The 27,056-nt window shown below is 36.4% G+C and overlaps 1 protein-coding gene and 1 non-coding gene across 3 annotated transcripts; one reads left to right on the plus strand and one right to left on the minus strand.

The window, feature by feature from the left end:
• Window positions 1-259: 259 nt before the first annotated feature.
• On the minus strand, window positions 260-25,421 carry LOC149087668 (speckle-type POZ protein-like). 2 transcript variants are annotated; one of them, XM_089231575.1, is made up of 2 exons: window positions 25,204-25,421; window positions 260-2,304 (listed from the first exon to the last, which is right to left on the minus strand). In XM_089231575.1, the coding sequence occupies exon 2, from the start codon at window positions 2,187-2,189 to the stop codon at window positions 1,170-1,172; it is 1,020 nt and encodes a 339-aa protein (XP_089087701.1). In that variant the 5' UTR covers window positions 2,190-2,304; window positions 25,204-25,421; the 3' UTR covers window positions 260-1,169. The 2 variants fall into 2 exon arrangements, with proteins under 2 accessions (XP_089087701.1, XP_089087700.1); XM_089231574.1 differs by lacking the exon at window positions 260-2,304 and adding an exon at window positions 15,583-17,298.
• Window positions 17,980-18,053, plus strand: TRNAS-GGA (transfer RNA serine (anticodon GGA)). Its single transcript has one exon. It is a non-coding gene; the product is annotated as a tRNA-Ser (tRNA).
• Window positions 25,422-27,056: the final 1,635 nt, after the last annotated feature.

Raw genomic sequence — 27,056 nt, forward strand, 5'->3', positions numbered from 1 at the left:
GTCTGAACGTATCTTGCACATCGGCCTCATCTATTTAGTGTAGAAGTAAGTACAAAATAAATGTGGGGCTTCTCTTATCAGAATCTTGTTATCGAATATTGCTAGGATTTCTTGAAAGCGTAATTCTTGCATATGAAATCCATTGTTCTTACCCCGTTGGACTCTGTTCCAAATTGCATAATTGAATAAAAATATCACTCTCAAATTATAAATTTTTTTATTGGGATAATCTTTTTCCATAGATAAGGGGTCATTCAAGTATTACGTCAGCATCGGGGGGGGTTCGGATTTGCTGACTTTTGATGACGGGGGGGGGGAGTTGAAGGTTGCTTACGTCATCAACCACCCTTTTTTGAAGATATGAAATATTTTCTAAGCTGCTGACGAAATTTTTCTGACAAAAGGGGGGGGGGGGTCAAAAATGGCTGAAAGTCTGCTTACGTAATACTTGAATGGCCCCTAATACAATTGGTGAAATCGGTATTGACTTATTTTTCAATTCAAATAAGAAAACCAAACTGAAGTTGGAAACTCATCGTAGAAATTTTATATGCAGTCGAAAAAAAATATATTACAAACAACAAGTAGTAGTTCAAATTCAAGAAACAAATTATATTCGATCACAATGAAATAATAAATAATTATCAGCAAAAGAAAACAAAAAATAATTTTTTCCCTTCAGAATATACATATGATCAATAAACAAAACCTTTTACTTTTCTTGCTTAATATAGATTTATTGAAATAACGATTTGATTTAACTTTCGAATGAAATTTTAAATTTGAACTCATATTTGAAGGAACAAGTTTCGAAAATTTCCAATTACGAATTCAAGTTATAACAATCGTACATAAAATTATCATACGTTATCAATACGTTCAGAAACAGAAAGAGTTTATCCAAAGTTTAATTAAAGTTTGAAGATGATATTCTTAAGTCTTTAAAAGTCATATTTCACATAAATTTACTTTCCCCCCCAGAATAGAAAAAGCAAACATTGTGCTTAGTATGCACTGTATTTTGAGCCAAATGAATATGGTATAAAAAGACTAGTTTCTTATGGTAAAAATACAAAGCTTTTCTCATCTAAAATGAATAGAACTGGAAGGCACCCACATTATTTTACGTTCTTGATTATTTTGAGAGTTAAAAAAGAATAAACCCCCACTTATCTTGCACCGCCCTCGTTTGCTTTAGTTACAAGTAAGTCTCGAAGAAGATTGGGTCTACTCATCAAAGGTTCGTATTGCTCGGCTTCCTTGAAACAAGCTGCATTCTTCCATATGAAATCAATTGCTCTTTTTTTTACCTTGTCGGCAGAATACGTGTCGGCGTGCAACAGAACATCCAGTACATTCGATGCATTCATGTTCGACATCACGTGATCCTCGCAGATATCCTTCAAGTCAGTCATTTGATATTTGTGGGCGACCTCGAGAAGGCTCATGGAAGACGATGTTGGTAATTTAGGGCATTCGAAACTATACAGAAAGTTCACCATATTCTCGATGGTTTCATAATCAAAATCAGTTATTTCGATGTGGTTATTAACGCTTTCACTGAGGCCAGATTTAAACATTGCAGAGAAGTATGACGACCTGCAGGACAAGATACATTTGTGACATCGGATTTCTTTACCATCGACCTTTATCACCACATCACTGCACTCACCTCTTTGCAATGCGGAAAGTAAATCCTTCATGTTTCGGAATGGCGAAACTTCCTTAGTGAACATTGGTTTATGATCGACCTCAGCATAAAGTGTCGCGCAAAGTTCAAAATCTTCGCTTTTAGATATATCACATAACGGGATAACGTATTCCTCAGATTCAAGTTTTGTTTTCGAAAATGTAGAATGACCACTTCTTCCGTCAACTTCACGATCACTTTGCTTAATAGAGAAACTGAAAAACGCAAGGATGTCATTGATGGGGTGCTCGTTCAAATGAAGTTGCAACTTCAACTGAGCGTTCGACGCATATTTGGTTCTTCTGCTATAGTGAGCAAATAGGGACGTGGAAACGTTAACTGGACTAATCTGAAGCTGCCAATGTGCGGAAGTGTGTGTAATAAACGTTCCACTCTTCGCCGAATCTTCGAGTTGAATTTGTCCCAATTCGCACAAGAAAACATATTTCTTCAACACATGATTTCTATCATCGACAGCCTGCGTCGAGGGAGAAGACATGATGTGTTCGAAGCCACTTCTTTTTTGCCTTGAGATATTATTTTACATCTCCTGCACTCCTGTTGCATGAGAAGATAAGCGGGAATTTCCCTCATTCTCGCTTATCTTCTTCTTTCTGTGGAAAAGAGAGATACGAAATAGGTTTGTCATAAATTAATGTTGTCACCAAATGTTCATAAATTTCGTGAAATATTCATGCCATTAATATACAGAAAAAAATAATACTTTTCACCAAACACCAACTCCGGTCATATCGCTGTACTGCAATTTACTGCTATTAACGAGTTGGGTTGGAAATGAAGTCCTCATCTATCGATGGCCGCCGCCATCTCGTTAACACGAAAATATTTCTTTGTATCTATATTCTCTTCTCTCGGTTCAAACCTGCGACCTGATGACAACCTTCACGGTGGTAGACGAGTACCTTACCACCATGCCACTCGAGCGCTCCGCTTAACGTACAGACGTTTGCCAACGAATTTTGACGATCTGTATCTAAAATATCGGCGATAAATCTCAAAACTTGTTCCATTGTTTCCATACTAGAAATAGATGGTGTGGGGGGGGGGGGGAAAGATGAGTGCAGTAGATTTATCTTCCGTGATATACCGCATCCTTCATTCTTCCTTTGCATAGCTAGTATTATTATATTACTTTTACTTACTATCTTTAATTAATCCTTCCATTACTACAGTCGAATCCCGTTTTAACGAACTCCAAGAGACCGGAGAAATCACTTCGTTATAAAGGAATTCCGAGTTTCAGCACTGTTCCTATGTAAAATTATCTGGAGGATTAGAAAAGTGTTCGTTTTAACGAGATTTTCGCTATAACGGGATTCGACTGTATTAAACAAATGAGCACAAGATCCGACAGCATCCATATTTTTATGGGCATCTTTTTCTCAGCCACCTCGTTGGGCATTTTCCCTGTTGTGGCACCGTATTTATGGCGAACCGTTGATCCTAGAGGTAAACCTCGAACAGGGCCGTAACTACAGGGGTGGGGTAACCACCGCTACTAAACCAGACATGCACCTCGTCCATATTCCTCTGCGGAACTTCTAACGAATTGGTACATGTTGGAATGTGTGTGTACGTATAGTGAATCTTCCGTGAAGTTTGTTTGTGTAGTGCTGCCATCTGCAAATGGATTTTTTTAAACTATGAGTTTTTTCTCAACTCATAGTGAGTGAAGTGTAATGAATGAATGTACGATTATAGGGCTGCTGCTGTCTGCGGCAAGACTTTTTAACTGGAGATCGGCTCGCATTCGCGTCTCGAAGTTGGGAACCGCAGAAAACCAACTTCAGCCGACCATCACTGCGGCGACGCCGATGGTGGGGTTTGAACCCTGATCCTCGCGACGCGAGTCCGTCACTATGACCGCAGCGGCGGGAGGCAACCAACCCGGGCGGCAATTTTAGGTGGCAACAAAGAACACCGTTATAAAATTATCGCATCTTAAAGTTGTGGCGGCAGCACAATAATGTTCGGCCCGGGCAGCAAAATTCCTAGTTACGGCCCTGAACTCGAATTAGAGAAATTATCCAAATAACGTGCGAAACCCAGACACGTCATTTACGTTGCAAGGGGTTGTGTAGTTATTAAAATAAAGTGTTAACTTTTTATACACGGACACCCTGTGCTCAAAAACCTTTTATTGCCTTGTTTCTCCTAAGGCTCCTCAACAAAAACGGCATCATAAATGCGGGTAAAATTGCTTTCCCACGTTTAATGCTGTTCCCCCCCCCCCCAACTTTCCTCCGTTTTACGAATTCGATCATCTCAGTGAATATTGCGCTTAGGAACGTGGAATTTTTTTTTTGACATCAGGAGAAACAGGACAACAACTTTCTGAGTTTTTGGGCACGTGGGAACTGCATATAAAGTCAGTTTTTATTTTAATAACTACACAACCTCTAGCAACACGAATAACGTTCATACTTTATTTTGATACTTTTTTTCTAACTGGAAGCTTCAAAGATCAATGGTTCGGTTCACCAGTAAAATGCTGTGCGCGCTGGTAGCTCTCTCTCTATATATATATAATACGGTAAAGGGGCCGTTCAAGTGTTATGTCAGCAAATTTTTAGACATTTTTGAGGCCACCTTGTCAACAAAATTTCGTCAGCACCGTCCCCTTCCTCTTAACGCATACTGGTAGGACCAGAAACGTACCCGGAGGCATGAAGGGCTCGTGTGCCTCCTCACAGACGAGAAAAAAAAAAGTTTTTAATGTACAAAAATAAAGAAAATACCTTTACGGGTTATTATTATAATCAATTTCAGTTAATTTCAATGCTATTTGAAGGGTAAGAACTCAAAATTTCTCTTACAAAAATTCATTGCGACCCATCCTTTAAGCCATTTCTGGTAAACCCTTGACCCGCGGACCAAATGTGGCCCTGAAGGTTATCTGATGTGACTTGCCCCCTCAAACCCAATTTTGCAAAAATGAACTAAGCGGCACATTTTCAGATCACTGAAGTAGGCCTCAGAGATCACTTTCACATTCAAAGGATCACTTAAGTAACCCGCCACACAGTTCCAGAAGATTTAAACAATCCGTGGCACATTTAGAGATCTCTTGAGTGACGTGTGCCGCAGTTTTGGAGCACTTAAGCGGGCCCCCAGTGCGGTTCTACATCACTCAAACTACCCGCGGAACATTCCCTGATTACTTAAGTGATCCGTGGTATAATTACGGATTACTTGAGTGATGCGTTGCGTACTTCCACAGTACTTAGGCGGCCCGGACACATTTCTAGATTATTTGGAACCGCGAAACATTTGGAGATGACTAAAGTGGCTCTATAGGGCACTTATCAATAGGGGGGAGGGGGAATGTTACTTCAAGTGCCCACAGACTATCGAAAGGTTTTTCTCGTTTTTGGCGCAGCGAGTGAGATTCCTTTAAATTATCAAAATCCCTTCCCCCCCCTCCCTTGTCATCAAAAGTCAACAAATCGGAAACCCTCCCCCATCGGAACCGACATAATAATTGAATGGCCCCTAACATAAAAACCTTTGTGTTAGCTCATTTTTAAGGACAGATTCGGATTCTACCAGCACCTCCTAATTCTACTCTCAAAAATTAAAAAGGATAAATGTATCACATTCAGATACAAAATGGCTGTTGACCAATGATCTACGGCCAAGGGACTCGAGGCATTAGTACATCACCCTCTACATTCGCGACCAGTTGGTTTTGGGTTAGACTAGCACCCCCAGAGATAGGCTTCCGCACGCTGCTCGTGACGTCAACAAGTAATCTATTTTCCCTCAGAACAGCGGTTCTCAACCTTTTTTGACTCGCGGAGCCCTTTTCAGTGTATAATTTCTATGGCGGAGCCCTTTTCAGTGTATAATTTCTATGGCGGAGCCCTTTTTAGTATGTTATTTATATGGAGGTACCCTTTAGGCCTCTTTTTTTTTGTTTGTTTATCAAATTTATTGATTTATTTTATTATCCTCGGGGGCCGCGGAGCCCACGGTACACCGGTTGAGAACCGCTGCCTTAGAATATTAAGGGAAAAAATTCCCTGCTCGTGCCAGTATCATCGTTGTGCGGGAAAGAAATGATCGGGCTCAGAATTTGCGATTTCTATGCCTTACATCCAATCACCATGCGGTATTGGTGAGCCAACCAGGAAGATTCAACACCAAAATAAGAAACGAAATAGGATGCTGTGGTTCAAAATGTGGTGAACTTGATAAGTAGTCTTAATGACGTTAAGATCGTCGTGCTTTTTCCTCCCTTTAAATGGCATGATAATTATTTTTCTTGATGCACACTTACTGAGAGAGATAAGAGAAGAGAACTATCCTGAAATTGAAATGTGCTGCGGCCTCGAATACACGTCCAGACATTTCTACCGAGTTGACAGTTTTTCCTTTTTTCTACTGACACACACAACCTCGTCTTTTACCACCCTTCATTGGCCCACAAAGACAGCCCTTAAGCTGGCGGTTTGCCCCGAAGGGGCAAGAAACCTGCGGTAACCTTAAGTTCTGGTCAGATGAACTTGGCAACTCGTGCGGTGGCCTTTTATCTCCAGGAGGTTCTAGTTCGGCTCGGCGTTTTTTTGGCGTTATTCTCTCTGGAATTTTGTGCTCTACTCATCTGTGTGCGATAATTTTAATTATAATAAAACAATTATAATCAACGATAATTATCGTTGTAGTTTGCCCTCATATACTGCAATATTTGAAGAAAAACGGAAAAAATTTCAAACCTTTTTCAGCCTTGTGTCTTTTTGAGATATATATCTTCTTCAATGAATTGTAGCTCATATCTCCTCTTTAAAACAACACTTCCTTTAAAATTAATAGCTGCGGTTTTTGCGGTGAAAAAGATCAAACAAAATGGGAACAGGACCCCAGAGACCTGTCAGCACCTACTCTACCCTGTATGAACCATGACAATCTCTTGTCACGGACAGTCATCGGTCAGCTACCTTACACAATGCAGTCCAATTTTCCATCCCTCACACCTATTTGCGTTTGAATGGAGTGGGGGGGGGGGCCCTGGAGTATTAATATATGATTAGCGTGGGGCAGTGCCGTCTTAACGCATGGGCCCACCCGGGCACGGAGCGGGGACCTCAAGAGAAGAGGGCCCTCACAAAAATGAGATCCGGTTGAAATTTTCTAAGGTTTACCAGGTAGGGCTTCCGAAAAACAACTTGCCCGGGGGCCCATGATACTCTTGAGACGGTCCTGGAGTGGGGGGTTTCTGATAATAACTAATACTGAGATTTCACAAACAGCAATTCGTTTGAAGTTCTCAATGCTCACAATATCCAAATTCTATATAATGTGGCCTTTCAAAAATTTACAAATAAAATTAAAAACATTTAAAATCGGCATTTATGGCAGGAAAAATTAACTAAATTCATTTTTAGTATACTCTATGGAACATTATACATATATAATGTATAGAGAATCTCTCTAAATATAAATTTTTCTCTAATACCATAACAATGAGATATGGATTTTTAAGAGAACAAAAATGTTTTGAGGTCCAACATGAGTCTTGAAACGTGTAATATTGTTCTTTGAAACGGTGAAATTACAAAGGAAAGGGGAACCAATATTACTTGAGAGTTCAATAATACGTACAAGATGGTTTAAAATGGAACTCACAGTATGAAAAAATAGTAAAAAATAAAGAATATATGCAGTAATTTTATACTGAGACACAATAGACAATAACTTTCTGAAAGATTTATTTTATTCTTGGATGTACTAAATAGTGACATGAAATCACTGCTTGGGGAAGTGTATATCAAACAAATATCCAAAAACTGGATATTATATATATAACGAAATAACGTCCCAAATAACACCACAATAAACAACATCAAAGCAGACATTAGAATGTCATAAGCTAACTATAGACAAAGCTACATTTATAGGCTAATAAAATATTCACATTTAAACAATAAATGGTTAGAAAAGAAACAAAACAGAGGTTCATCTAGATGAAATAATTTATATGAAGTGCCAAAAATAAATAAAATGTTTTTGCTAAAGAGTTATAGATATATTACTCCAAATATAATGAATCTATATCATGCAATCAATTTCACAGATAATAACATCCAATAACAATATCTATCTATAAACACCAGTCTAGAATCTACATGACAACAATAATATAATACAATAGCAATATCTATAAACACCAGGCTAGAATCTATATGACAACAATAATACAATATAATATTTATCTATAAACACCAGTCTAGAATCTACATGACAACAATAATATAATACAACAGCTCATCTGTATGAAATTTTTTTGCTTCAGTAGTAGCCAATACAAAAATTAAAAAGATATATACATACTTTATAAGAAACAATTACCCTATACAAACCGCCATAATAATTTTCCAGAGTAATAGAAATCATTTGAGACCTGCTGGAAGGGCATTCATGTCCTTTGAGATCAATAGTGTGTATTATATACACATTTGCATACATTTAAATGAAACAATAATGAAGGCGGGAACAAATTTATGAAGATGAAATGCATAATCTATATATATAAAATTAATTTTGTGTCTGTTCTCTATACAAATCTTCAATTTTGGACAGATCTTCGTCAAATTTAGCATATATATACCAAATAGGGCCCAACTTGAACGATAGGCTACTTTATAAGTTCGTCGGAGCTGGAAAAATGCCTGAAATGGGGGGAAAAAAAACTGTCAGGCAACAATGGTTTCTGGGTCTCAACTATCACTTTCGGAATGTTTACTTTGGTTACCATGGCTCCCTAGCAATGTTTTTCAGCCATACATATGCCTTTACAATGGTTTGTCACTTCTTTAATGCTTCAGTATTATGTATATTAGTTTATTCCGTTATAATGATTTGCCTTTTTTTTTCAATCTTCCCAGTAATTGAAGAAACCCAAGCAGCGCCGGGTATTATAGCTATTTTATATTATACTCGGAACTTAAAAAAGTGAAATGTTCTTAAATCTTGAGTTCGGTCAGTTCCTTTGATGCTGGACGATTGAATTAGAGATGCAACATCCGTGATGCCAGCCAGCATTTGCTGTATCTGGTGCTAATGAGTAATAAAATATTTTCGCACTGCTGCTCCTTAAGAAATTAATTTCAAATTTGTACAGCAAACGTTTTGTTGGACATAGCCCATGTTGTGAAATATATAATTTTAAATAAATTTGACCACAAGATAACCAAATATGGTTAATATAGGAAAAAATGGGAGAACTCAAAAGAAAGGAAAATAGAACTAAAATTTAATATATAAAATAAATTAACGGGGGAAAAAATCAAAAGAACAAATTAGAAATTACAGGGCTCCCACTCAAAATTAGAAAAAAGCAGGATGAGGGAGGGGTACAAAAAACAAACCTAAAAATGTTTTTTTTTTTCTATTTTAAAAAACGAAGTGGTATTAAATACATAGTAGTATTATTCATAGTACTATTTCAGTATCCTATAAGACTGACTCAAGCCAAAGCAAAATGACGGAAATGACTCGTTTGCAAAACTATTTTTTGGCCTACACAGTAGGGGTTGTGGGGAGGGGGTCACCGTTCTATGTAATTTTTTTAAAAATTTCTATCCGGCACAGCACGAAAAGGGTGCTAAATGATGTCTTTAGCTCACATATAGATTTTTTTAAGAATGGCTTATCATCTTCTGCCTCCGGATGACTTCAAAGAATACATATTTTGAAAAAAAATTAACTTTTTTTCATGATTTGTCACAGTAAGGTTTAAAAAAAAAAATGTAATGTGTGTCTATGAAACAAATACAAATCACATTGAGTAACATTTATTTATTACAAGAAAAAGTTTACAAAAGTAGCATTTATATTATCATATTTCAAATAACGCAAAAATTCTTACGATTGAATTTTGGCACAGCGTTTCGAGATTTACTTACCGAAACAGCGACTTAGTCCATATTCCGAAGAATTTCTAACCGATAGGTCACCGTCGGGGTATAACAGAGTATGACAGTGGATCAGATATATTCTATTTCTGCCAGTCAATAAGATCAATGTAAGATCTGAGATGATACATCAAATTTTACAATAGGAAGTTGAAACAGTCGGAGTCTATTTTTCTGAATGCGGCGGGATGCTAGTTCACGGATGTGCGGTTCAGAATCGGCCAGCATTGGGGTCAATGAATTTTCAGGGTGTGCGAAGTGTTTCTTTGAGAATTACGGGATATATTTTGCCTTTCAGGGCAAATACCTAGTTGCAGCGATGAGCTTGAACAGGTGTAGTGTTCCATCTTTACAGAAAGGGTGAGTTTTATACGCCAAATTGGAGCGTAAAACTTGATGACATGGAATTCGATTAGCCATTCGGTATGATACATTTTGCCCGGCGATTTGTTGATCATTTTGATAATTTTTGTCGCACCATGGTCATTTTTCTACAGACGAGGGCTAGATCCTGACCTACAATTTATTGCCGATTCCAAACGGAAGGCTTGCTTTTTATACTCAGAGAGGTTGGTGCGCTAACCCCTCGATGGAGGACTCCCTACGGTAGCAATCTTTTTCTGCGGTCATGTTGCCGTTTTTGTTGTACCCTGTTATGTATGTGGTTATTTTATTGTTGGACAGATGGCGCTACCATATCATTGTCAGTTCGCACCGCGTTGCTGTTACGATAGTGTCTCCGTAATCGTGTGTCCATCATTATCACATATTTGCGCAAGTCTGTAATCAAGAACCGGAATCTGTTTAGATGACTACGCGAACTCACACACACAACCAGTGGGCACAGCACGTTTCATTTTGAATAGTTCGATGAATCCGATGAAGATTGGAATAGCTACGAGGAGCGATTGGAATCATATTTCGCCGTTCACGATGTGCCCGAAGGGAAGAAAGCATCGGCTTCGCTAAGCGTCATCGGGCCACGCACCTACAGGATCCTAAGTAACTTGACCACTCCGGATCTCCCGTCTACGAAGCCCTACCACGAGATCGTCACCCTGTTGCCAAGGTGAGTCACTAGCGGATTACACGGTCGAATTACAGAAACTTTAGCGGAATTGTAACTTTGGACCGAATCTATCTGTGATGTTGCGCGATAGGTTCGTTATGGGTTTGAGTTCCGAAAATATCCAAAAGAAATTACCGACTGTCGAGAATCGGACTTAGGATACTGTGAAATATACAGCTCTTGGTTTAGAAACTGCATCGAAGGATGTCCAAGAAATGCATAATCAACAGTCGCAGCTCAGCGTGAAGAAAATCAGCGGTGTGTCTCGAATGGCACCTATGGGAAAACGATACAGAGCAACGCGAACTTGGAATCGAAACAAAGTGAAACCAGCGGGACAAAATCGTGCTTGTTATCGTTGTTCTTTTCAATCGTTGCACTTTTCACATGGCTCATCAGTGTAAATTCAAGGACAGCATATGTCAATTTTGTAAAAAGAAAAGACACCTACAGAAAGTGTGTAGATCGAAAACTAATGTGAATCAGCTGAACCCGGAACCTGACGTGTTTCCTGTCAATAATAATCTACAGGCTAATACAAACAAGAAGTTGATGCTTGATGTATACCTTGAGGGAAAGAAACTTTCCATGGAGTTGGACACCGGTGCCGCAGTATCATGCATGAATGTACAGGAATTCAAGAAAATATATCCAAGTGTAAAAATTCTGAAAACGAGCCTGGTTCTAAAGAACTTTGATCGTTAGTGCATCCATAACGATCAAAGTTAGTGAACTTTGATCGTTAGTAGTCCGTTTTCACCCCGGGTCTTGGTCGGTTGGAGAAATTACAGTGTCATATCGAATTGAAGGCAGGAACCAAGCCGAAATTCATGAAAGCAAGACCAATCCCTTTCTCGCTGAAAGAACTTGTGGAGAAAGAGCTGAACAGATTAGTCTTTGAAGACGTACTTGAACCTGTGAGACATAGTGAGGGCGACTCCCATCGTTCCAGTGGTGAAACGTGATGGAAACATTCGCATATGTGGCGATTACAAAGCTACCCTGAATCCGGTCCTAAAAGTTGACCAACATCCGTTGCCGAAAATCGATGACATCTTTGCGGAGCTTGCGGGAGAAAAAGCATTTTCGAAGATTGATCTCGCCGAACCTTACCTACAGATGGGAGTGCAACCAAGAGATAGACACCTACTGACTATCGATACACACAGAGGGTCATTCCGATACAAGAGGATAGCGTCAGCACCTGCTATTTGGCAGAGGAACATCGAACAGTTCTGGCTGGAATCCCTGGCGTTCATGTGTATTCGGACGATATCAAAGTTACGGTAGCCTCTGATGATGAACACTTTGAAAGATCGAGCGCCTGAAACAATATGGTTTGAAGGTGAACAAAAAGAAAAGTGAGTGTTGGACAGATGGCGCGACCATATTATTGTATCGTATTACGGCTATTGAACGTTTAGTCAGTTCGCACCGCGTTGCTGTTACGATAGTGTCTCTGTAACCGTGTGTCCGTCATTATCACATATTTGCGCATGTCTGTAATCAAATTATTGTAATCAACTGCACCATTAAACAAAATAAAAGCATACCCCGTGTCAGGAAAGTTTTCCGACAAGGACGAACCGGGTATCAAACTCGCGATACCTCTAAACATTCTTTGGTTTTTTAGACGAATATCTCATCGACACGGGCTACTGCACACTCTGGCGATTTGTTTGCTAAATCCTCAGGACTTTTGCAACTGCTGAGACTATTCTGTACAAATATGTTTGGTCTGTACTAATACAGTGAATAGAAAACTTGATTAACTCTGTTGAAATAACTTAAAACGAAACACCGGGTTATTTTTCACATATTTATATATCTTTGCCAATTCCCCCTGAAAATGTTTTGGGTGTTTCGGAATGGTAATTCGTTCATATGCAGTAAACAGATAATCCACCGCAAGGGCTTATCGAACCTTTTTTCAAGAAGTATGACACCTCCATATTTACCAGCGTTCACACATTAGTTCCACGTCACACCACTAAAGACTCCATAGATATTTCTGATTCCAAGAAATCGAAGATTGCTTGTTCTATGCATTCAGATGTGCCAGAAGCTAGTGCTTCAATGCTGGTCCCATTATCAATGGAACATGCTCTTCAAGACTGCTGTCTATACATTTTTCCGTCCTTTTCTGATATAATTGAAGTTTTATCCTTCCGTCCGTTGAAGTATAAAGCAGGTATTTGTAGGACTTTGGTCACTCGTTTGTCGATTAGAAAGCTTTCCTCTCTGACAGGTATATTTTGTATTTGGGGCAAATGCACTCTTCGATGTTCTTACACTTGCAAGATGAAATAAATGTCAAACAATAATTTACGGCGAAACTCTTCTAATTGTTTCTTCGGTATTTTAGGGTGTGATTTTAATGATTTTTGTATTTTATACATGACACACTTTTAACATCGCTTTCACTCGCTTATGTTGGACAGAAGGAATGGAAGCTCTTGACCATATTTCTTTTATTTTTTGCCCTGACAATGTCCTCAATTAGTTCTTTATACGTGGGCTCTTTATTAGTTTCATTATACAAATACAAATGCAACGCCACAACAGGCAAATTGCCCAACGAGGTGGCTGACTTAAGAACATCATGGATCCCCGAACCCTTTTTTACCCTACCTACTACTGCTACACCACACATGCACCCCGCCCACAACCCCCCGCGGAACCCCCAACGAATCGGTACATGCGGGAATGTGCGTGTACGTGTAGTGAAACCTGACGTGAAGTTTTTTTTGTTTCTCTGTAATGCTTATTATGTGTAGTGCTGCCATCTGCCACCAGTTTTTCAAACTATGAGTGAAGTGTTATGATTGAATGATTTTTCGTTGTAGGACTGTTGCTCTCTGTGGCGAGACTTTTTAACGGGGAGATCGGCTCGCATTTGCGCCTTGAAGTAGGGAACCACAGAAAACCAACTTCAGCCGATCACCACTGTGGGGTTCGAACCCGGATCCTCGCATTGCGAGTCCGTCACTATAACCACTCGACCACCACAGCGGCAACGGTTCTACTCACAGAACTTTGTAACATCTTCGTAGGCTGGTAATATATTGCATTTAACGTCACTTGAATCCCGAAATAACGGACATTTCCACTTTGAATGAGTACGATCCACGATGAAAATTACACAAACGAGTGCAACACAACCTCGCCTTATTTCGGCCGGAGTTATACTGAGAAACATGGGCGTCGCATGCGCATGGTCTTCCTAGACTCTCCCCTCACAACTACAACATGACGAATTGTCTATGTTTGTAGAAAGTAACGTAATTGGTCGAAACTCTAACAGAAACCTACCTTGAAAAAAAAATATCGAAATCAATCCGGAAGCAGTTACACTAATCAGAATGTAAAAAAAAAAAAAATCACAAGTGTTATTTTGAGGCCATTTAGCACCTTTTTATCGCTGTGCCCCTTAAAAAATGTGAATTTATTTTTTTTTTGACCCACCCTACTAAACAGTGTACTAGCAACCACATTTAAATCTTTTCCCATCACTCCTAACAATATAAATTACATTCTTTTTTGGAGTCTTCCACAATCCAGTCTGTCAACTCTCTTTGACAATGCACATAGCAAATTATGAAGACATTTTCAACAAATTTTTAAGAATGATGCTCTTTCGAGACCACTTCCTAAAGCACAGTGCAAAACGTGGAAATTACAAGATCCGATGTAAATGAGTCAAGGTGAACCGGATGGTTTTACCGTATTGTCAATCCTTTTTTTTAACGGGATTTTTTTACATTTATGTTCACACACACAATAATAGTGTAATCATTTTTGACAAATGAAGCACTTTCATTTCTAGCGCTTTGCTGAGCATTGTGAATATTGTTTACGCCTCCTCATGTCTTAAATATACAGAAGACAACTGAATGCTATTGGATAGCATCAGAAATCACCAAACCTAGAATAGGCCTATATATCCTACTGCTTTCTAATGCAAACTGTTGTTTCACCTATACACAAAATGTGGACTACAATTTTGAATGATAGTTACTGCCCAAGACCATGAAGTAGTAGGCCTATATACAAAATTATATTTAACATCCAAACTGAAATTATTAATGACTACTCTACTTGTTGAAAACTCAAACTAAGTAAATGAAAAATTAATGAATCAAATTTTTTCCTTCCCCCCCCCTCCCCAAATAACCTCAAAAACGATACAATTTCCGCTTTGGCATAATCATTAATTACAATCTACATTTGTAATATTTGGCTTTTTTATATTATATCGATGTTTCCATGCTCAATTAAAATCAATTAAACAAATTTTGTTGATAGGATTTGGTAAAAAAAAAAACGAAAAGTAGGGCAAAACTGTGAGAGTAAAACAGAAGTTTTATCAAAAGTAGGAAAAGTAAGACGAACTGGAGCCCTAAAATTAGTGAAAGTTAAAATTTTTATATTGTTCCAAGGGCTACAATCCTTTTTGTTTCAAGGTACACGGTATTCCACAATTTGTGAAAAACAATAATTTTATTCGCAATGTGCTAGGTAAAATCGGGCATTCGGCATGATTTATAAGGCAATAGCATAGATTATAATTACTGGATATATTTTAATGAACTTGCAATGCTGAGAAGAGAAAACAACAAAAACAAGACCAATTGTTTAAAAATGGTCCATCTGTTACTAAAAATGGGCCTATTTGCAAGATCTCTGTCAAGGTCGCAGACAAATAGCTGAAACAATTCAGCATTCAGTTGTCAGCATAGTCGGAGATAGACTTGGAAGTTTGGGGGGGGGGGCATGGTCATTATTGCTGGAGGGCATGATGATGATGTCAATTCATATATACATTAGATCAGTCGACTCTACCTTTGACGCTGGGGGGGGGGGGAATGCCCTCCCACGCCCCCCCCCCCCGTATCTCCGCCCATGGTTGTCAGGTTATGTATTTGTAATCTCTTGCACTCCAAAAACATCAGCTAGAATGCGATACTGTTAAGCCCATTTCGGCTTACCATGCTCAACGTACAACAATTTTCCCTTCTGTATATATAACCAAATTTAACATAGAAAACAAAGATTAATTTACTGAAATAGCAATTCATGTTGAATATTCTGAATAAAATTTTGGTGTTTTCATCACATGCTCAAACAAACATAAGTTATAATTTGCAGATAAAATAAAAATTTTGAAAATTTTCGGTTGTAAAAAAATCGTACAAAAATTTAAAAATTCCACATGAATTCAAAAGCAACTACAATTCATCTAAATTTTCATTCAATTTTTAAAAGTCTTACTTCATACGCAATTTTTCAATATATGTAAGAGTATGAAAGAGCACAGGTTGGAATCGGTACTGTGTTTCGAACCCAATAAATGATAGGTATGAAAAAAAACATAACTAATGACAAGTAAATAACATTTGTCTAGCCTAAAATGTTTTACTCCTTAGAGTACTCACATTATTTTATATCATCTAACTGAAAAAAAAAACAAAAACAATCCACAACCTATCCTACATTGTCCTTGTTAAATTTAGCCAAAAGCAAGTCTCGTAAAAGGTATGGCCTACTTAACAAAGGTTCGTATTGCTCTGCCTTTCTGAAATAATCAGAATTCTCGCATATGAAGTCCATTGCTTTTCCTTTTAGTCTGTGTGCAGAACAGGTGTCGGCATCTAACAAAACATCTAATGCATTCGATGGTTCAATCGTCAACATCACATAATCCTCGCACATATTTTTCAAATCACTTATTTGGTATTTATCAGCGGCTTTCAGAAGACTCATGCCAAACGCTTTTGGTGAATTGCAAAAAAATTTGGATTTAGAACAATCGAAACAGTACAAAAAGTTAACCATAGTCCTGATGGTTTCATAGTCAAAATCAGTGATTTCAATTCGATTATTTATGCTTTCCCTGAGGCCAGATTTGAGCATCGCAGAGAAATAGGGTGATCTGCAGGACAAGATACATTTGTGAGACTTAATTTCCTTACCATCGACTACCAACACCAAATCACTGAAGTCACCACTTTTAAATAATGAGAGTAAATTCTGTGCATTCGTGGAACAGAACTTTAGTCTGCCGGACGCAGTAAGAGTAGGGGACCCTGGTAAAGTATGACTAACCACCGCATACCCTCTAACACAAATGTGAAACTCTTCATTTTCTTTTATACCCCGCAATGGGATATTGTATGACGGAGATGAACGCTGTGTTTTTGAAAATAGGAAATGGCCAGGTTCTTTGTGTATTTCAAGACCACCTTGCTTCAAAAGAAAATTGAAAGTGGTGAGCATGCCATCGATGGGACACCAATTCATATACAGTTTCACCTTCAACCCAGCGCTTGACTCATGGTTGCGCTCTTGATTACTTATATTATTTGTCAAAATCCGAACTGTCCAAGAATGTGTCGGGACGACTCCAGTAAATTTTCCGATAGACATCGATCTTTTTAGCTGATTTTTTCGCAATTTGCATGTAAAACGAATTCTTTTCAGCTTACAGATATTTTCAGAAAGCGTGGGCAAGGGGATGATGTCCAAGGACATGATGTTCAGCCTAAAAACTACATCCAATTTGAGAGATCCACGATTTTGAGTTTTTTCTGACAGCAGATTCTTTTCTATATATCAGAATGGAGGAAAGGATAAGGGGAAAGAAAAAGATAAGTTTGCATAAGTGAATGCCATTTATAAATTTTATCATGCCATGAATATACGACATATAATACTTTCCATTAGAGAAAAAGCCTCAAATCAAAGATATAATCAAGTCCAGATAAAACGAAGTCGCAGGCTGACATTAAAAAAAACATTTATAAAATTTCTGATATTTTTTATAACCAGGGCTCAGATTTTTGTGACATCATATTTTAAGCATTTTTGAGCAAACAGTCATATTTTAGGAATTTTCAAAAAATATTTTTTTCCGGTTATTTATCATGAAAAAATTCATCTGTTGGCATTTTCACATAGAAATGCCAAATGGCCAGGACAAGATAAAAAATGACAAGAATTATTTAAAAGTACATTCTGTAACAAATTTACTTCAAATAGATTCATGTTTTTGGGGGGATTCAAGATTTTGGGGGGGGGGGGTAAACCCTACAGTGAATACTTTTGCCAATTGGCAACATCTACTTTAAATATTTTTTTCCATTACTAAATGGCAACTTTATGTTCAAGGTATCTATTCCAATTTTTTTTCATTTCCGCTGAAAACCATTCATAGATTTGTGTCCGACCATTTATGTACAGTCCCGTTCAGTGCACACGAGCTCCAAGGAAAGATTGAGATGTTCATTGCCTCTGTCGCCTAGTGGTCTAGGGCGTTCACCCGGAAAGAGAAAGGATGTGGGTTCGATTCCCAGCAGGGGCAGTCAAGGTTCGAAAAGAAACCGTTTTTAAAAAAAAACAACCAAAAAACCGGTTTTTTTTGTTTTAAATAGAAAAAGATTAAAAACAATAAAATTTCTGAAAAATCATTCAAACTTCTAATAATTAATTAAAATAAAACTTTTATTAATGAAATTAACACTATTTTCATATTAATTAATCAATAAATATTTCTTACATTTTAACAAAAACCAACTTTTGCAATTAAATTATTTTTTGCTTAACTCAATGGATTACTTCGTGTTTGAAAAAATTCTTTCACTGTTATTATTAATCATATAATATAAAGATGTTTTCTCGTTATTTTCAGTATTCTTAATTAGGAAGCTATTTTGCAAAAACTATAATAAAAATTAGGTGAATATAATGTATTTAATGAAGTAAAAATAATGCAGATTAATTAGCGATGATTTACGATATACGGGGTGATTATAACTAATGTTCTGATTTTAAAATCCTGTAAAAAAGAACGATTGTCAGAATGACTTGAAAATTTAGATGAATATTCCTGAAGCAATGGAATTTTATATGGCAAAGAGGAAAAAAATACTTAAAAATGTAAAATTAATGACATCATCATCCAACACGTGGGAAATTTGCTCGCAGAATGGAAACGATAGCCAGTCATGGCAAAATGATAACTTAATTATAGCATTGTACGATTTCATAATTCATGGAAACATCACAAAAAACGAAGTAATTGAACAAATAACTACAACTTACTCAAGAAATGTTAAATATGTTGTCCACTGTGTTCTGACTATGAGGTGAAAGCACAAAAATTCTTGTTCAACAACAGATCAGAGTATGTATAGTCATGTGGATGAGCTTGCAATTAACCTTTATTAAACCAAACGCGCCCCCACGTTAATATTCCTGAGGAACATATATGGGATGTGCTGGAGATTGCAATTCACCAAAGTTTGCAATCTGACCACTGTTCATAAAATTTTGAGGTCCCCCACAGCCAGAAGTTCCAAGGGTTAAATTACATCCTGCTCTCGTCAAAATGGGTCTTCAACAGCTGCTTTACTAGAAGTTGTTCTATCTACACACTGATGCCGTGGAAATGCCAAAATGATTTGATTGCACAAAATAGATTATACTGGTGGACAAGTACAGCATCATCTACTTGCACATTTTGCACTACTTGCACTTTTTTCTTTTGCGAAAGAAACTTCCATTGCTGCAAATTTCACACCCTGCAAATTTTCAAGTCATTCTGACCAGTACTTATTGTATAGTTTTGGAATCAAAACTTAAATTATAATTTCCCTGTATATAGCTGATTATATATATATTTTTTTTTTCATAAAAATCTGTTACTAATATACAGTAGAACATTGATTAACTGGGGTTAACAGTGAAAGTATAGAAAAAATAACTATTAAATGTTAAGACTGGGACATATACAATAGGAGATGTGCTACTTCCTATTTCTGTGAGGAAATGTAACTACTAGTACACTAGTCTTTGTCCTTTACGGACAGCTGGTGCCTTTATTGGATTATAGGACCACTTAGCATTAGCCCCTAGCATAATGGTGTCACTACTGTTGCTGCTTCTTTATGAAGGGAAAAAGAAACCCTGTGAGATAATACACCACTACATTTAGATGTGTGATGTATTATTCATGAATTTGCTAAAGATAAGAGTATCAGAATGTAGCCAAAAGTTAGAAAATGTGGTAAGAATGAGAAATTTTGGCTTCTGTATATCCCTTTAAATAACTAAGATGCTTTATAAAGAAAAAATATATAGATTCAGGCCACTTTTATGAAACTTTTTAAAAAAACCACTTATACCATCTTATGCCATTTAAAGATATACCATCAGAATGTACCCGAAGAATATAAAATGCGGTAAAAATGAAAAATTTTGGCTAATAATGAACCAATATGATCTTTGTCAAGGAAAAAATGATATTTAGGCCACTTTTATTCGATTTTTTTGGAAAAAACCAAATGGTTTAAACCAAACAACCCTGGGGGCAGTTGAATTTTCTTCTCTTTCCAAAAATATATCTTCGCATCAGCCAGCTGTTAAAAACATTTGCATTCATAGATGTCAGTAAAATACTGCAATTAAAAAAAGAAATGCAAATCTTCCATATGTCATGAGGCAGCGCCCAATATACCGTTCCAATCAGAGCTGCTTCTTGTGAGATGGCCAAAAACTCAAGGTCAGGTCACAAATGACCAACTTCAGTGTGGCAGCCAAGAAAGAAAATATGCTTTGCATGTTTTATGTTTTTAATTTCTTATACTTTCATTTTTAAGTTGTTTTTTATCTTATGCTGCGTGTGAAGTGTCGTGGATATATATCCAGAGAAAGAAGTTTGTTCAGTGTAAGGCGGAGCAAGTGGCGTAACTTCTGTGTCTATTCTGAGAGTGCATTAGTGACAAGTAGATGTTCACGAATCGATAAATTAAATTAAGACTCCAGTTAGCATCAACTGTTATCCCAAGTTGTGAGAGAGTAGATCTGGTAATGCGAAGGTTTATAGTTTGAATCCCAGTGACTACTCTAACATTTTTCCCAGGGTTGGTAAAAAAAATCGGTTTTTTTTCTGATAAAAATACAAAAAACCTATTTTTTTGGTTCAAACTGGTTTTTTTAGTTTAAATAGCATTAATATTAAAAACAGTAACATTTTGGAAAAATCATTCAAACTTCTAATTACTAATTAAAATAAAATGTTTATTAATATAATTAACACTATTCTCATATTAATTAATATACAAATATTTCTTACATTTCAACAAAAACTAGCCTAACTTTTGCAATTTAATTATTTTTTTGCATAATGAATTACTTTGTGTTTGAAAATTCTTAATGTCATTATTAACCACATAATTTTAAAGTGTTTTCTCCAGTTACTTTCTGTATACTTAATTAGGAAGCTATTTTACAAAAACTGTGATAAAAATAAGGTGAATATAATGTATTTAATGAAGCATAAATAAATAATGCCGATTAACTAGCGATGATTTACGATATACAGGGTGAGTATAACTAAATTTCTGATTTAAAACACTGCAGAAGAAGAGCCATTGTCATAATGACTTGAAAATTTACATGAATATTCCTGAAGCAATGGAATTTTATATGTCAAAGAGGAAAAAAATATTTAAAATTGGAAAATTAACAGCACTGTACTCATCCAACTCAAATTTGCTTGCAGAATGGGAGAGATGGACATTCAGGGCAAAATGATAACTTAATTAGCATTGATTGCACGATTTTAGAATTCATGGAAACATCACAAAAATGAAGTAATTAAACAAATAACTACAACTTACTCAAGAAATGTTAAATATATTGTCCACCGTAAAGTGACAATGAGGTGAAAACAAAAAAATGCTTGTTCAACAACAGATCAGACTATGTCATGGTCATGATGTGGATATGCTTGTAATTCAGCAGGTTTGCAATCCGACCTCTGTTCGTAACATTTTGATGTACTCTCTCCCCCCCCCCCCCTCCACAGCCAGAAGTTGCAAGGGTTAACGTCGGGTCAACTGATGGCCGATCAGGTATCGTGCTATCCTGTTATTGTCAAAATGGTTCTTCAGCAACTGCTTTGCTGATATTGTGATGTGTATCTTGATAAAAGTTGTGCTATGTACACATTGATGCTGTTGAGCTGCCGAAATGATGTGGTTGCACAAAATAGATTATACTGCTGGCCAACTACAGCATCATCATATACTTGCACATTTTGCACTGCTTGCACTTTTTCTCTTCGCTTTGTTTCCAACCCAATAAATGATAGGCTTGCTTTCTTCGCTTCGCCAAAGAAATTTCGATTGCTTCAGGAGTACCCATGCAAATTTTCAAGTCATTCTGACGAGTAGCTCTTATTGTATAGTTTTGGAATCAAAACTTTAATTACAATCTCCCTGCCTCTGCACATAGCTGATCATTTTTCATAAAGCTGTTACTACTATTCAGCAGAACCTTGATTAACTGGACTTAATGGTGAAAGTAAAAAAAACCACTATTGAATATTAAGATTAGAGTGATATTCTCGGAGAACGAGAATATTATCCTGGATGTAAAAATTTGAGAATAATCCAGAATATTAATTTTTCTTTTCAATAATTTAATTTTTTTTACTAATTTTGTTTATATGGTAAAATATAAATCAGTTTTCATTACCTGAAACATTTACAACAAAACAATATTTGGTATAATCACCAATGAGAACTTTTAGTTATATTCTCAGAATATTCTCCAGGTCATGATGAGAGGTTTTAAAAGTTCGGTTATGGAGATTTTAGAAACCTTGAGATTAAAACCTTAAAAAATTATTTTAAAATAAGATAAATTTTCAGAAAAATAAGTTCACAACAAAAGAAATTAAATCAAAGTTAATTGATAAAGGAAGCTATTCTTATACAATCACCTTCATTCTAAGAAGATACAGAACTGTTGTTTTCTTCAATGCACATACACTTAAATTTTGTATCACACACATTTCTTTGCAAGTAATGCAATTCAGCCATGTTGGTTTCATTTTCTTGCTTTTGAACTTTAATATTGTGGGCTACAAACTTCAATATTCCCTGTCTTCTTGACGGGAAGAGAGATGGGAGACACAGAATATTCTTGAGAATATTCTTTCAAGTGAGAAATTCAGAATATTGTTGAGAATATTCCCTCTAAGGACTACTATTATAAATTACTAGAGAATATTCTTATCGAAAATAATAATTATTCTCAAGTTATTTATCCAGATTATTATATAATACATGTTATTACATATATTCTTGATAATACTCTCTGGAAAGATTTCGGTAACTGAAGAATATTCTCCGGAAGGACTATTATTAATAACTTCAGAATAATTCTTATTATTTTCTATAAGAATATTCCCCAGTAATTTATGAAAGTAGTCCTTCTAGAGAATATTCTCAAGGATATTATATGTAACTATATTATAAATAACAGGAGAATATAGGCCAAATAAAACTCGTTTCCAAACATTTTTCCTTTATTTATCTCCCAAAATATTTAATTTACTTCCTCAGTTAATAAAAGAACAATCTTCATGTACATCTTTTTTTGTCAATTTAAAATCTTGGTTGTTAACTCAAGAAGATTTAAATTATCTGTTTGATATTGTAATGTAATCTTCTTTTATCTTGCATACGCTGCTAAATGCCAAATTTTTTTGTTTATCAATTCCATTCCTGTTGCCACTTATTTCTTGGTGTTATATATATATGTGTGTGTGTTTTTCTTTCTTTTTTTCTCTCGTTATTATTTATGCCGACACATATGTATCGGATATTGTTTTGTGGGCTCACAAGCTTGCTTAGCCCCTAAATGTTTTGTAACTGTGTGTAAAAATCTTACATAAAGGAAATTTGAATTTGAATATTCTCAAGTTATTTATAACAGTAGTCCTACCAGAGAATATTCTCCTCGATGGGAATATTCTCCGAAAGATTATTCTCGAGAAATTTTCATCTCTAGGTGATATACAGATATGAGATGTGCTAATTCTTATGGGACAGAAAATGAAAATGTCTTAGCTACTAGTACAATGGCACTAGCTACTAGTACAATGGCACTAGGGGCATCTGGTGTCACTACCGTTGCTGCTTCATTGTGAAGGAAAAAACAACCCTGTGAGATAATACTCATCAGATGTGTAATGCAAATCCTTATTCATGAATTTTCTAAAGATAAAGCATCAGAATGTAGCCAATAGTTAAAAAATCTGGCAATAATGAGAAATTTTGGCTTCTACTTATAACTTTAAGTAACCAAGATACTTAATATATTAAAAAAAAAATTATATTCAGGTCATTTTTATGAGATTTTTTGACAGAACAGATAAGAAAAGTGTTCGTTAAAACGACATTTTTGCTATAAAAGTATTCATTAAAACAGGATTCGACTGTATATTTATGCCAATATTAAGCATCAAGGCATCCACTGAGGGTGGCCTTGCGGCCCGTGCCTTCACAACAATTAATTCATTTTTAATTACTTACATTCTGGGGTGAAGGGTCATGATATGCGCTGGCTACGCAAGGTGGCAGATTAGCGAGCCATCCTGACAAAATTAAAACTAAATCCCATCCCGCTAATTATTACATTAATGTTATAATTTTGTTTTATTTTCAAAAGATACTACAAGCTGGTGATGCAACTTAGGTCAGGATTACACTATAAAAGTTTCATGAAAGGTCTTTTGCAAAGTTTAAAAGTCAACCAATTAGCGTGTTAGTTACATTCGCTCGAATGTAACAGATACACTTATTGGTTGAATTTTTCAAGTTTTGTAAACAAACTTTTATAGTGTAATCCCCGCCTTAATCAAATATGCCATACATCGAATTAGAGCCCCTATCACATTGAATAAATGCCCGGTGTCAAAGTGTCTGTAAAAGATACGGCAAGGAGCTTTAGGTCACTGCAAGTTTTCTGCCGAACACTAGATAAACATCTACTTTACCGCATACCAACTCTGACCACATATCACCATATGGCAATTTCCAACCGGTAGAGTTGGGTGGGAAATGAAGGCTCCATCCATAGGTGGTTGCTCCAAGTTCAGTAGGTAAAGAACTTGCTTCTGACGTTCTATGTCCTGATTTGAACCCATGGACCTTGATGGTAACCTTCACAGTAGAAGACAAGCATCTTACCACTGTGCCATCGCCATGAGAAAAAAAAGCAATGGGCTCAGGCGCTTAAATAAACATCTGGCTCCATATACCTATTCTCTGCTTTTCAGTGTTTTACGCCGGGATTGCACTACAAATGCTTTTTTTTATTATAAAACTTCAAAAATGCAACCAATAAGCTCACTGGTTGTTTCTTTCAAGTTTTGTAAAAGATCTTTTATCAAACTTTTATAGTGGAATCACAGTCTAATGTAATATATAGAATGTCTAATGTAGTATACATGGGCAACGAAGCACTCCGATACCACCCCCGCCCTTTACCAGGACAATGGCTAAAATTGTGGATGGAGCCTGGACAGTGGATGGATTGAGAGTGTGATAAAACCATAAACCGGCCAATGAGACTTACACATTATAATACTCCTTCGTTTACTGATAAAATGCTACGTGATTCAACATAATAGCCCTATACAAATAAAATATTATACTCACAACTTGTTTTCGTTAGAAAAGGAGAAACATATTTGTAAATACACAAGTAGGCTACCCTTCTTCAATTATACAGGGCTATATGCCTGAGGGCCATCCCCTGTTTGAGAAAAAATTATACCAAATACATAGAAGATGATTCATAGAAAGTTATATGTGACAGAGTCAGAATTTGAACGAAGAAGAGTCAAAAACTCAAACAAGTAGGCTACCCTGGACAAAAACAATACAAAATATGAGCGACGGCCTTAACCACCAGAAACGACACACGTTGCCATCACCATCATAAAAAAAGTATTAGTTAGCCATGATAGTTAGTCAGATTATGTGACTGAGGAACAGGTCATAAATATGATGACTATATTTCTCAGGGAAAAAAAAGGTATTTCGAGATGCTAAGCAAGGGAAAATTGCCAAAAATGATGACAAAAGGTATGCTAAATCGAAAATTCGCCAAATTGTAAGAAATGAAGCGCTTTCTCTTTGTTCCAAATTGACCACAACTCAGGTCTATCGTCAAACGTGATAATTAGTAATATTTAAGTTAATTAGTGAGTTAATTAATTAATTAATCTATATATATAAAATTGATTTTCTGTGTGTGTGTCTGTGTGTGTATGTTCTCTATATAAATCTACAATTTTAGATCGATCGTCGCCAAATTTTGCATATATGCCAAATGTGACCCGACTTGAACGATAGGCTACTTTAAAATTTCGTCAGACCAGGGCAAATGCCCCAAATGGGCAAAAAACTGTCCGGCAACAATGGTTTTTGGGCCTCAACAATCACTTTCCGAAGGTTTACTTTGGTTACCGTGGTTCCCTAGCAATGCGTTTCAGACGTGTATATGCCTTTACAACGGTTTGTCACTTCTTTAATCCTGTTAGTATATGTATAATAGTTTATGCCTTTATAATGGTTTGCCACATTTTCAATATACTCTCAGTAATGAGGCTTTTTGAATAGACGTCATAATCATCACCATCATCGCTTTGAGAGTCAGGAAAACGGTGATCCTCATAGAAATCAGTGCTAAAATTGTCGATTTTACTGTAGAAATGCGGAAATTAGTGGGATTTTCCGCCCCATCAATAATTTTAAAAATTGTATCGAATTCCCGATTTTTGAAATATTCAGTTCGCTTAGAGATATACGAAGCCCAGGAGATTAAATATGAAGTAATTAGCCGGACCTATACTTTTGAGTTGGATATTCGAGCAATATCATTGATTTCATTTATATCTTCTCAAGTATGAAAATTAATGTCTCCATATTGTCTCTTTTGATATTCATTTGCATAAATTCATGTGGGTTAGGATATTTTAAAATTAGTTATGAGCCCGTGAAAAGTGCATCGAAAAAATTCCACAGCTTTAACTAAGGATTTTTGGAAGCTGGAACAGACAGATGGATAACTTGAAGTTCGGGGGGGGGGGATCGAAATACCTAGCGCCCCTCAAAAAAAGAAAAATATATATTCATTTCTACGTTTCTGTGTAAATCTATATTCGTTTAGTTCATGAATCGCGCAGGTCGCCATATTGGTTAACTTGGACACGGTTTGTATGTCCCTCAAGAAAAAGAGAGGGAGATATCACGTGATCCAAAAAAGCCTCATTGAAGAAAACCCGGGCAGCGCCGGGTATTATAGCTAGTTAGTAATAATAAGGCAAACGTGAAGATAAGAATGAAATCACTCAAAATTCGCCAAATGGCGAGAAATGAAGCGCTACTGCGCAGATCGCAGTGGTTTGAAATGTAAATTATGAAAAAAAAAAGTCAAGCAGAGATTGGTCTGACCATATTTCCTCGACAAAAATATTGGGTAATTGGAATTCTAAATACCAATTATT

This window comes from Pholcus phalangioides, unplaced genomic scaffold (genome assembly GCF_987345545.1).
Source record: "Pholcus phalangioides strain wild (caught in Gottingen) unplaced genomic scaffold, Ppha-v1.0 ptg000004l_1, whole genome shotgun sequence".
Taxonomy (NCBI): domain Eukaryota; kingdom Metazoa; phylum Arthropoda; class Arachnida; order Araneae; family Pholcidae; genus Pholcus; species Pholcus phalangioides.

What these genes read in the sequence shown, in the direction of transcription:
- LOC149087668 (XM_089231574.1), bottom strand. Translation starts at nt 17,224, where the DNA reads ATGTCCTTGGACATCATCCCCTTGCCCACGCTTTCTGAAAATATCTGT.